Below are 13300 nucleotides of genomic sequence, written 5' to 3'. Positions count from 1 at the left end.
TGATCCTTTATATTTCTGTGTTGTCTGTTGTGATTTCTCCCTTTTCATTTCAGATTTTGTTGATTTGACTCTTCTCCCTTTTTTTCTTGATGAGTCTGGCTAATGGTTTGTCTATTTTATTTATCTTCTCAAAGAACCAGCTTTTAGCTTTGTTGATTTTGGCTATGGTCTCCTTTGTTTCTTTTGCATTTATTTCTGCCCTAATTTTTATTATTTCTTTCCCTCTACTAACCCTGAGGTGCTTCATTTCTTCTTTTTCTAGTTGTTTTAGGTGTAGAGTTAGGTTATTTATTTGATTTTTCTCCTGTTTCTTGAGGTAGGCTTGTATTGCTCTGAACCTTCCCCTTAGCATTGCTTTTACTGAATCCCATAGGTTTTGGGTTGTTGTGTTTTCATTTTCATTCATTTCTATGCATATTTTTATTTTTTTTATTTCTTCTGTGATTTATTGGTTATTCAGAAGTGTGTTGTTTAGCCTCCATATGTTTGTATTTTTAATAGTTTTTTTCCTGTAGTTGACATCTAATCTTACTGCATTGTGATCAGAAAAGATGCTTGAGATGATTTCAGTTTTTTTGAATTTACCAAGGCTAGATTTATGGCCCAGGATGTGATCTATTTTGGAGAAGGTTCCGTGTGCACTTGAGAAAAAGGTGAAGTTGATTGTTTTGGGGTGAAATGTCCTATAGATATCAATTAGGTCTAACTGGACCATTGTCTCATTTAAAGTTTGTGTTTCCTTGCTAATTTCCTGTTTAGTTGATCTATCCATAGGTGTGAGTGGGGTGTTAAAGTCTCCCACTATTATTGTGTTATTGTTAATTTCCCCTTTCATACTTGTTAGCATTTGCCTTACATATTGCAGTGCTCCTATGTTGGGTGTATATATATATTTATAATTGTTATATCTTCTTCTTGGATTGATCCTTTGATCATTATTTAGTGTCCTTCTTTGTCTCTTTTCACAGCCTTTATTTCAAAGTCTCTTTTATCTGATAGGAGTATTGCGACTCCTGCTTTCTTTTGGTCTCCTTTTGCGTGAAATATCCTTTTCCAGCCCTTCACTTTCAGTCTGTTTGTGTCCCTTGTTTTGAGGTGGGTCTCTTGTAGGCAGCATATGTAGGGGCCTTGTTTTTGTATCCATTCAGCTGGTCTTTGTCTTTTGGTTGGGGCATTCAACCCGTTTACATTTAAGGTAGTTATTGATAAATATGATCCTGTTGCCATTTACTTTGTTGTTTTGGGTTCGAGTTTATAAACCTTTTCGGTGTTTCCTGTCTAGAGAAGATCCTTTAGCATTTGTTGAACAGCGGGTTTGGTGGTACTGAATTCTCTGAGCTTTTGCTTGTCTGTAAAACTTTTGATTTCTCCTTCATATTTGAATGAGATCCTTTCTGGGTACAGTAATCTGGGTTGTAGGTTTTTCTCTTCCATTACTTTAATTATGTCCTGCCATTCCCTTCTGGCTTGAAGAGTTTCTATTGAAAAATCAGCTGTTTAGCCAGGACATGGAAGCAACCTAGATGCCCATCAACAGACGAATGGATAAGGAAGCTGTGGTACATATACACCATGGAATATTACTCAGCCATTAAAAAGAATTCATTTGAATCAGTTTTAATGAGATGGATGAAACTGGAGCCCATTATACAGAGTGAAGTAAGCCAGAAAGATAAAGACCATTACAGCATACTAACACATATATATGGAATTTAGAAAGATGGTAATGATAACCCTATATGCAAAACAGATAAAGAGACACAGATGTACAGAACAGTCTTTTGGACTCTGAGGGAGAAGGCGAGGGTGGGATATTTTGAGAGAACAGCATTGAAACATGTATATTATCTAGGGTGAAACAGATCACCAGCCCAGACTGGATGCATGAGACAAGTGCTCAGGCCTGGTGCACTGGGAAGACCCAGAGGGATCAGGTAGAGAGGGAGGTGGGAGGGGGGATCGGGATGGGGAATACATGTAAATCCATGGCTGATTCATGTCAGTGTATGACAAAACCCACTACAGTATTGTAAAGTAATTAGCCTCCAACTAATAAAAATAAATGGAAAAAAATAAAGAAAGAAAGAAAGATCAGCTGTTGTCCTTATGGGGATCCCCTTGTGAGTTATTTGTTGTTTTTCCCTTGCTGCTTTTAATATTTGTTCTTTGTGTTTGATCTTCGTTAATTTGATTAGTATATGTCTTGGGGTGTTTTGCCTTGGGTTTATCCTGTTTGGGACTCTCTGGGTTTTTTGGACTTGGGTGGCTATTTCCTTCCCCGTTTTAGGGAAGTTTTCAACTATTATCTCCTCAAGTATTTTCTCATGGCCTTTTTTTTTTGTCTTCTTCTTCTGGGACTCCTATGATTCGAACGCTGGGGCAATTAACATTGTCCCAGATGTCTCTAAGGTTGTCCTCACTTATTTTAATTCTTTTTTCTTTTTTCCTCTCTGCTTCATTTATTTCCACCATTCTACCTTCAACCTCACTTATCCTATCTTCTGCCTCAGTTATTCTACTGTTGGTTCCCTCCAGAGTGCTATTGATCTGTTATTGCATTATTATTGATTGACTCTTTTTTATTTCTTCTAGGTCCTTGTCAAACTTTTCTTGCATCTTCTCAATCCTTGTCTCCAGACTATTTATCTGTAACTCCATTTTGTTTTCAAGATTTTGGATCATTTTTACTATCATTATTCTGAATTCTTTTCCAGGTAGACTCCCTTCATCCTCCTTTTTGGTTTGGTTTGGTTTGCTTTATCATGTTCCTTTACCTGCTGAGTATTTCTCTGCCTTTTCATCTTGTTTAGGTTGCTGTGTTTGGGGTGGTCTTTCTGTATGCTGGAAGTCTGTGGTGCCTCCTTATTGTGGAAGTTCCTCCCTGTGGGTGGGATTGGACAAGTGGCTTGTCAAGGTTTCCTGGTTAGGGAAGCTTGCGTCGGTGTTCTGGTGGGTGAGCTGGATCTCTTCTCTCTGGAGTGCAATGACGTGTCCAGTAGTGAGTTTTGAGGGGTCTATGGGTTGGTGTGACTTTTGGCCGCCTGTATTTTTGTGCTCAGGGCTACGTTCCTGTGTTGTTGATGAATTAGCGTGGTATGTCTTGCTCTGAAACTCGTTGGCTCTCGGGTGGAGCTTGGTTTCAGTGTAGGTATGGAGGCTTTTGGATGAGCTCTTGGAAACGACTGAAGTGACTGAGGTGGCATGCAAACCTTAAGTATAACAAGCAAAGCATAATGGTGGAGTGTTGGAGTGATGTCTGTGCATCGTCTCCAGGGGCCAGAGGAGGCATCCAGGGCAGCATGGACTCCACGTGACAACAGTACAGGTTTCATAAAGGCACACCATTAAAGCAAAATAAAAGGCCATTATGAACCCTGACTAAAAGCCAGACAGGAAACCTGAGGAGGTTCTATGTAAGTGCAGAATCATCGGTAAAATGTCACTGTCGTTGCCCTGATTATGGTCTGTTTTGTAAGAATACACACACATGCAGAATGAAGAAGGAGCTTAGATACTGCTGAGAAAGTCTCCCCTGGGAGAACCTGTGTCTCTGATGGGGCAGAGGCGCTGGTGGTCACACCACGGGCAGATGGGATGCAAACCTGCCTGGTTCCTGGCTGTTGGCCTCAGTGCTCCTCTTCCTAGCTCTGCTGCTTTCCTCCAGAGGGCTGTGATACCTGTGTTTTGGCCACTAGGGGGAATGTTCTGGTAGTCTCAAGGCAGGGTAGAGGGGCAGTTCCTCAAAAAGAGAGAGTCAGGGCTGGGATAAACTCAGAGGTATAATCAGTAATGCTGAAGAAGCTGAAGTTGAATGGTCCTGTGAAGAGCTACAAGACCTTCTAGAACTAACACCAAAAACAGACATCTCTTTCATCCTAGAGGATAAGAATGCCAAAGTAGGAAATCAAGAGATACCTGGGGTAACAGGCAAGTTTGGCCTTGGAGTACAAAATGAAGCAGGGCAAAGGTTAATAGAGTTTTGCCAAGAGAACGCACTGGTCATAGCAAACACCCTCTTCCAACAACCAAAGAGACAGCTCTACACATGGACCTCACCAGATGGTCAATACCGAAATCAGATTGATTGTATTCTTTGCAGGTAAAGATGGAGAAGCTCTATACAGTCAGCAAAAACAAGACCAGGAGCTGACTGTGTCTCGGATCATAAATTCCTTATTGCAAAATTCAGACTTAGATTGAAGAAAGTAGGGAAAACCACTAGACCATTCAGATATGACCTAAATCAAATCCCTTACGATTATGCAGTGGAAATGACAAACAGATTCAAGGGATTAGATTTTATAGACACAGTGCTTGAAGAACTATGGATGGAGGTTCGTAACATTCTACAGGAGGCAATGATCAAGAACATCCCCAAGAAAAAAAAAAAATGCAAAAAGGTAAAATGTTGTCTGAGGAGGCCTTACAAATAGCTGAGAAAAGAAGAGAAGCTAAATGCAAAAGAGAAAAGGAAAGATATACCCATTTGAATGCAGAGTTCCAAAGAATAGCAAGGAGAGATAAGAAAGCCTTCCTCAGTGATAAATGCAAAGAAATACAGGAAAACAATAGAATGGGAAAGACTAAAGATCTCATCAAGAAAATTAGAGATACCAAGGGAACATTCCATGCAAAGATACACACAATAAAGGACAGAAACGGTATGGATCTAACAGAAGCAGAAGATAATAAGAGGTGGCAAGAATAAACAGAAGAACTATACAAAAAAGATCTTCATGACCTAGATAATCAAGATGATGTGATCACTCACCTAGAGCCAGACATCCTGGATTGAGAAGTCAAGTGGGCCCTAGAAAGCATCACTACAAACAAAGCTAGTGGGGGTTATGAAATTCCAACTGAACTATTTCAAATCCTAAAAGATGATGCTGTTAAATTGCTGCACTCAATATGCCAGCAAATTTGGAAAACTCAGTGGTGGCCATAGGACTCGAAAAGATCAGTTTTCATTCCAGTCCCAAAGAAAGGCAATGCCAAAGAATCTTCAAACTACCATATAATTGCACTCATCTCACACACTAGCAAAGTAATGCTCAAAATTCTCCAAACCAGTCTTCAACAGTATGTGAACCGTGAACTTCCAGATGTTCAAGCTAGATTTAGAAAAGGCAAAGGAACCAGAGATCAAATGGCCAACATCTATTGGATCATCAAAAAAGCAAGAGAGTTCCAGAAAGACATATACTTCTGCTTTATTGACTATGCCAAAGCCTTTGACTGTGTGGATCACAACAAACTGTGGAAAATTCTTAAGGAGATGGGAACACCAGACCATCTTACCTGCCTCCTGAGAAACCTGTATGCAGGTCAAGAAACAGCAGTTAGAACTGGGCATGGAACAACAGACTGGTTTCAAATCGGGAAAGGAGTACATCAAGGCTGTATGTCACCCAGGTTATTTAACTTATATGCAGAGTACATCATGAGAAACGCTGGGCTGGATGAAGCACAAGCTGTAATCACGACTGTAGGGAGAAATATCAATAGCCTCAGATATGCAGATGATACCACCCTTATGGCAGAGAGGGAAGAAGAACTAAAGAACCTCTTGATGAAAGTGAAAGAGGACAGTGAAAAAGTTGGCTTAAAACTCAACATTCAGAAAACTAAGATCATGGCATCTGGTTCCATCACTTCATGGCAAATAGATGGGGAAACAGTGGAAACAGTGACAAACTATTTTCTTCGGCTCCAAAATCACTGCAGATGGTGACTGCAGCCATGAAATTAAAAGACACTTGCTCCTTGGAAGAAAAGCTGTGACCAATCTAGAGAGCATATTAAAAAGCAGAGACATTACTTTGCTGACAAATATCCATCTAATCAAAGCTATGGTTTTTCCAGTAGTCATGTATAGATGTGAGAGTTGGACTATAAAGAAAGCCGAGTCTTGAAGAATTGTAACTTTTGAACTGTGGTGTTGGAGAAGACTCTTGAGATCCAACCAGTCCATTCTAAAGGAAATCAATGCTGAATATTCATTAGAAGGACTGATGCTAAAGCTGAAACTCCAATACTTTGGCCACCTCATGCAAAGAACTGACTCATTGGGAAAGACCCTGATACTGGGAAAGATTGAAGGCAAGAGGAGAAGGGGACGACAGAGGATGAGATGGTTGGATGACATCACCAACTGAATGGACATGAGTCTGAGTAAGCTCCGGGAATTGGTGATGGATAGGGAAGCCTGGCGTGCAGTGGTTCATGGGGTCACAAAGAGTTGGACACGACTGAGTGACTGAACTGAACTGAACTGAACGTCACAGGACATTTAGGTCAGTGATTTCCAGACTGCACTTGGCACCAGAACATTCTCATCAGCTGAAGTTCTACATAGAAAGGCTGGGCTGGCAGTGGGAGAGGGGCTTTCCTGAGAAGGGTATCCCAGTGAAACCCTGGGATCTCCATGGTAAGGTTTGGACACCACTCTCTTGTGGCTAAAGTATTGGAGATTCAGCTTCAGCATCAGTCCTTCCAATGAACATTCAGAGTTTATTTCCTTTAGGATTGACTGCTTTGATCTCTTTGCTGTCCAAGAGACCTTCAAGAGTCTTCTCCAGCACCACAATTTGAAAGCATCAATTCTTTGGTACTCAGCCTTCTTTATGGTCTAACTCTCACATCCATACACAACTACTGGAGAAACGATAACTTTGACTGGATGGACCTTTGTCAGCAATAAACAGTGGTAATAACAAGGAAAGCTCTACAGTAAGTCTTGGGATGATATCTGTGCATTATCTACAGGGGCCAGAGGAGGCATCCGGGACAGGATGGACTCCATGCAACGACAGTACAGGATTCATAAAGGCACATCATTAAAGCAAAATAAAAAGCCATTATAAACTCTAAGGGAGAGAGTCAACTAGAAATTGATATGTGTTCCAGATAGGGTGCCAACTAATATTTGGTATGATTTTTAAGACTTGATGGAAAATTTAAAAATATTAATAGAGTCCATCTGGCTTTGATATTAGAACTTCCCTCTGTCACTGACCCAGAGGTCATGATAGTGAACCTTCACCCAAAAGTTATAATCCAAGCCTCTGCCTGGCCTGGCAGAGAAACATAATGACACAGTTAAGACAAAATAAGTGCTCTTTATTATTGGGTTGGTCAAAAAGTTCGTCCCGTCTCTGGAGTGACTGTGCCCGAGCGCCTGAGTGGTGCAAAGCTGGGCCGCTTGCTTTGTCTCCTAGCCTTGGCTCCTCCCGTCCTGTCCTTGCACCCAGGTGTACTTAAGGGAACCTGCCCAAGAATAGGGAACATCCCCCATCTCCCCACCCACCTGCCTCCCTCTGCATCCTCGACCTCCCTGGCTCTCTCTTGCCAGGGCCTCCATCCTTCACCTTGTTTGTTTCCGACCCTGCAGTCGCTATCTGGGTCAGATTTGGGAGACAGTGTTTGCATTTGCCCCTGTCTCAGCCCGCACCCCATGTGGCACACTGAAGAATGGGAAAAGAGCTGCTCTGGACACATAGGTATCTCCTGCCTCTTCCCTCAGCTGCAGAGCTCATTGAGATGTGGTCGCTGGGGCCCTGCCGAATCCCTCACAGGGCACCATCCCCTCCCTGCCCACTTGCTCAGCATCTTTCTCCTCGGCCCTGGCTGTAGGTCAGCTTCCCTGAAGTAACGGAAGACTGTCTGCCCAGCATTTGTGTCTGGAACACATTCATCAATCCACTGCAACCAAGTTCTGCTGTTCCTCCTCCCAGGCCTGGCTGCCTCGTCTTTAAGTTGTGGGGGTCGTTTATATCTTGACAGTGAGATTGGGTTTCCATCAGTCATATGGAGGTTTGTGTGTATGTTTTAAAATTGTTTTTAAAAAATTACTCAGACAAAAAGAACAGAATCTCAGTGGTTCTTAAACATCTGAATTAACCACGAGGGAGCGGAAAGCTATGTTGTTTGCGACAAGAGCAGGGTTTTTATTGGACAAGCCCCAGAAGGAACATTAAAAGGCTCCATGTTTTTTTATATTTTGATATAATTGCTCTGTACCTCCATTAATCCCACTGGAAAATTAGTAAAAAAAAAAAAAAAAAAGAAAGAAAAAAGAAAAAAAAAAAAAAAACCATTATCTCCCTTAAAGCCAGAGAGTACATCCAAATGGACCCTTCCTGAATGAAAGACATCACCAAAACAACGTTAAATGTTGACGTTTCCTGATATATCAGATGCCACCCTCTCCTTTATCTTCTCTTTAAACTAGTTTTTAAAAAGCTGTTTTTCCTTTCCAAAACCAGAAGCGCATTTGCTTTTTAAAACCAGGTTGCTTATTTACAGTTAGGAGTGATCAAATTTAGAAACAAACACTTTAAGCTGTGGTTTCATTTGTGCTGGTTTCCACGGGAGCCTAGTAAATCCATGTGATACGTGATGAGGTTCTTCAGCCAGCAAAGTGACGTCTGTGAGTGACCATGACCACAGCCCGCCTGCAGCCCCCTCTACTCTCCTCCTTCTCTTTCCCAGACAGGCTGACGCGGAGTCAGAGCGTCCGTCCTGCTGGGAGCCGTGGGGAACCTCAGCTGATGCCAGTCCTGTGCCCGCGGTGAAAGCTGGTCAGCAAAAGACACTCCTTTTTTCTCTTCCTCCTCTGCAGAATCCCAGCCCAGGGCTGTTTGCTGTGAAGCACCCTCTGACTTACGCGGAAACCTTGGTCGATTACCACCTGTGCTCCCACCCCAAGTACAAGTTCACCAAGGAGTGCCACTGCGGCTCTAGCATCCCCATCACCCAGAAGCAGTTTCTCCATCACACGGTAGAGCCGTCGTCCCAGGCTCAGCGGCAGAACTGGGCCTGGGCTGCAGGGGCCAGGGGCTGGGGGACGAGGAAGTGGGGCGTCACAGCTGGAACTGGCAATGAGAGAGTTTGCAGCCACGGCTGCAGAACAGGGATAGTAACCATGGCACGGGGGCCCTGGCATGCCCCAGCCCTGGAGCGGGGCGGCGGGTTCCCCACACCACCCCGTCTGCCTCTGCCCCTTCCCAGACTTCACGTTGCCCCCTCTCAACATTCTTATTCTTTTCCTTTGAGGGCTGTGCCTAACATCACTTTATTCCCACTGTGACCGTGTAAGAGAAGTCACATTGTGGTCACAGTCCTGGGGTCTGACACTCTCTCTCTTTGCTCCCTAACAAAGAGAGAGAGGTCAGAAGGGACAAGGTGGTGATGTGAGCAGCACACAGTGAGAAGGAGGCTCCCCAGAGTCCCTTCTTCCCTGGATAACCAGCCTGACCTCAGTTTCCAGCCACCTCTCCTGCGGGTGACCCTCAGCCCTTCCACACTCGACAAAACCCCACCTTAGGTCATCATCTTGGCCCTGCTCCTGCCAGCCCCACCTCACACCTCTTGCCACATCACTTTCCTGCCTCTTGGGTGTGCAGTTCAAGCCATGACCCCTGTGGTCCTCACTCCCTTCTCCTTCCTGATCCCCGAGCCCAGCCATCGTGGATCCCCCCAGTCTGCCTTACACGCCTCATGGCTCCCTCTCTCCCACCTGGGTGCCAATACCACACCACCACCACCGCTCACCCCACCGCAGAAGCCTTCCTTCCGTTCAAATCTTATCCAGTCCTTTTCCACTTTGAAAGCCCTCCATGGGCCCCGCTGCCCATGGGAGCAGCTCCAAGCTCATGAGCTTGGCCCGTGAGCCCCTTCACAACCAGCCTGTCTTCCCGGCCGCATTTTCTGTCAGCCCCCATCACGCGCCCCGCCCTCAGTGGCCCCCGATCACACCCCCTTGGCATCTCAGTGCAGTGGCACGGGCTCACCCCCCCGCCCCCCACTGCCCGGAAGAGCCTTTGATGAACTGACCGGAGCTCTCTAAATGTCGCATTAGCATCACATTCACAGTAATCCAAACAGGTCGAGGGGCCTGACCGGCCCCTCCACACCAGGACCCTTGCTTCTCTGCCTCACAAGTCAGGGCACGAACCTCTCCTTCCTCCTGCTTTAATTCCTGCTGCTTCGTTGAACACTGTTTGCTGGAGCAGTTGTCTTTTTTAGCCCCAGAAAACTTATATTAAGCTTAAATGATAAATTTTGCAGTTCAACTTTTAAGACTGAAAATTAGCCAGCTGAATGAAACTGAAGTGCTTGCTGCACTGTACCATGGTCCCCCTGTGCTGGCTCTCTTACAGGACATAATACCTGGAGTGATGACCTGGAAGAGGTTCCAAAGCCTGGTGCTCTCATCCCTGCCCGAAACCTCGAAGACAGAGGTGTCGCCGAGGTAACCCCCGCTCACGTACCCCTCTGATTACAGAGACTGTGACCCCGAAAGTTGCCTGCCAGTAAAATATCAAATCTTACGTTTGGTGCATGAGGGAAGTCTGGTAGTCAGAGGGATATGATGATGTGTAACTGATTTTCATCTCTCTATCTTGAGATAAACTTTATTTTTTTAAGTTTTGTTGATTTCTAGTTAATTTACAATGTTATGTTTCAAATTTACAGCACAATGACTCAGATATGTGTGTATATGCATGTGTATCTATGTAGATATATATAGGTAAATTCTTTTTCTATATTCTCTTCCATTATTGACTATTACAAGATATTGAGTATAGTTCCCTGTGATATATAGAAGGTCCTTACTGGTTACCTATTTTATAAATAGTAGTGTGTATATGTTAATCCTAATCTTCTAATTTATCTCTACCCCCTACTTTTCTCCTTTGGTAGCCATAAGTTTTTTTCTATGTCTGTGAGTCTATTTTTGTTTTGTAAATAATTTCATTTATATCATTTTTAGATTCCACGTACAAGTAATATCATATGATATTTGTCTTACACTTAGTATGATCATCTCAAGGTCCATTCATGTTGCTGCAGATGGCATTATTTCATTCTTTTTTTTACAGCTGAGTAATATTCCGTGGTGTATATCTATCATACCTTCTTGATCCACTTCTCTGTTGATGGACACTTAGGTGGCCTCCATGTCTTGGTATTGTAAACACTGCTGCTATGAACTTTGAAGTGCATATACCTTTTCTAATTGTGTTTTTTTTAATAGATATATGCCCAGGAGTGGGATTGTAGGATCATATCATAGCTTGTGAGATAAACTTTAAAAAAACTAACGTCACAGGGCTTCCCTGATATTCCAGGGATTAGGAATCCCCCCGCCAGTGCAGGGACACAGGTTTGATCACCGATCTTGGATGATCGCGTATTCTGAGGGACAGCTGGACCCATGTGCCACAGCTGCTGAGCCTGAATGCTGGAGCCCATGCCCTGTCCACACAAGAGAAACCCCTGCAGTGAAAATCCCACGCCCTGCAGCTGGAGAATAACCCCCACTCACCACAACTAGAGAAAGCCCCTGTGCAGCAGCAGAGACCCGGCACAGCCAAAAGCAAATAAATAACAAATAAATAAATAATTGGGGTTTTTTAGAAAAAAAATTAATGTCATGGTGGATCATTGACCACGCTTCAATAAAAGTAGACAACCAATCTGCATAATTCAACTGAAATAGTCATGGTTCATTTTCAGCATTTTAGAATTGCCATGATTAGCTGCCTACACCCTCCATATCCACACCAAAGGATCCAGGTCTCTCCATGCCCCAGCCTGGCCCTTCACCGGGAGGCCCCACAGCTGTCATCAGAGACAGAGCAGGTAGATGGGAACAGTGTTAGACCAAAGAAGGAGGAAATTTAGAGTAAGCACATTCTTGCTAATTTGCTTAACTAGCAGTTCTTCAAAGCCCTAAGATCAAGCAACCAGCTGATGCCTTTTCCTTAAGACACAGCCTGGTCAGTGACCTGCTCCTGAGCCCTGGAATTTACTTATTTGGTCCATTGTCCTTACAAACATAGTAAAATGAGTTGCTGGTGAGCAAACGTGACTAGTCTCCCAACACGATGACCATTAGCAGTGACCTGTCACTCAAATCCTTTGATCTGGAGCGAGGCCCTCCCCAAGGGGGCAACGCCCCACCACAGCCCCAGGAGTCGTCAGCTCCGCCTAGGCCTAAACACTGCCACCAACCAGGATCAGCTGACTTCTCCCAGAGCGTCCTGGTTCCTCACCATCATCAGAATTCCCCTAGGTCCTCAGGAGCCGTGCGACCTCAGCCACACTCTCTGGTCAGCTCTTTGGGCCAAGCCCTCTCATCCAGAACCCAGGCCGATCAGACCTGCTCAGCCTTGACATTTTCGTTTTAGTAAAAGTAGGAGGCGACTTCCCTGTTGGTCCAATGGTTAAGAATCTGCCTTTCAGTGCAGGCGACATGGGTTCGATCCCTGGTCTGGGAGCTTGGATCCCATCTGCCACAGGGCAACTATGCCGGTGCACTGCAACTCTTGGAGAGTCTGTGGGCCACAAGGAAAGATCCCTCATGATGCAACTAAGACGCAACACAGTCAAATAACAAGTAATATTTTTTTAAGTAGGAAAGCTCACCCCAATGTGCACCAACCCCATATGCACTGTCACCCACATATCCCCAGGGATTCAAGAAGGCGATTGAAATCCCGTTTGTGACCCTGGAACCCTAACCTTTACTTCTTCCTCCACTGCCAGCAGAAAAGCTCTTCCTGAATTCATCAAAATCCAGGCTTTTCCACGTGCTGTTCCTTTCAGGTCATTTTCTCCAGTGTGTCTCTACCGCCCTCCTTTGCCTGGAGCTGAGCATAAGAGCGAGCAGAGGATGTGGGCCATGGGAGGGGCTCAGAAATGTTAGTTCCTTTTCTGTGAACTCATGTTACGGAACCAAACCTGGGTCCGCTCACCTGCGCACAGCAAAGCCAGTCTCCTGACACAAGGTTGTAATGGAAGTGTAAGTTGCTCAGCTGTGTCCCCATGGACTGTGGCCCGCCAGGCTGCTCTGTCCATGGGATTCTCCAGGCAAGAATACTGGAGTGGGTTGCCATTCCCTTCGCCCAGGAATCTTCCCAACCCAGGGACCGAACCCAGGTCTCCTGCATTGCAGGTGGATTCTTTACCATCTGAGTCACCAGGGAAGCCCCAAGAAAGTGTTTATTGCAGGCACCAAGCAAAGAGAACAAGGCAGCTAAAGCTCAAAAAGCCCAACTCCCCTTGGCTTTCAGGGAAGCATTTTTAAAGCCCAGGTGAGGGAGGGGGGTTGCAGGGTGTGTGATCAGCTCACCATACACAGGTCTCTGATTGGCTGATGGTGAGTTTACAGGATGATGTCATGTTGTCAGTTCTCAGGTTACCATAGGTCTGGGGGCTCAGTGGTCACGGTCATCAAATAGTTAACTTCTTGCATTTGTGGGGGGAGGTTTGGCATCTGTGACTCAGGAAT

General features: G+C 44.6%; 1 protein-coding gene across 1 annotated transcript in view; it reads left to right on the top strand.

The window, feature by feature from the left end:
- Positions 1 to 13300, top strand: part of CFAP221 (cilia and flagella associated protein 221) — a 118339-nt gene that overhangs the window by 89724 nt on the left and 15315 nt on the right. The window contains exons 20-21 of the mRNA XM_065927815.1: positions 8624 to 8782; positions 10164 to 10255. Of these exons, the coding sequence (XP_065783887.1) occupies positions 8624 to 8782; positions 10164 to 10255 (251 nt within the window). The remainder of the gene's footprint in view (positions 1 to 8623; positions 8783 to 10163; positions 10256 to 13300) is intronic.

Source organism: Muntiacus reevesi, chromosome 3 (assembly GCF_963930625.1).
Source record: "Muntiacus reevesi chromosome 3, mMunRee1.1, whole genome shotgun sequence".
In the NCBI taxonomy this organism is placed as follows: Eukaryota; Metazoa; Chordata; class Mammalia; order Artiodactyla; family Cervidae; genus Muntiacus; species Muntiacus reevesi.
This window is presented reverse-complemented; position numbering and strand designations above follow the sequence as displayed.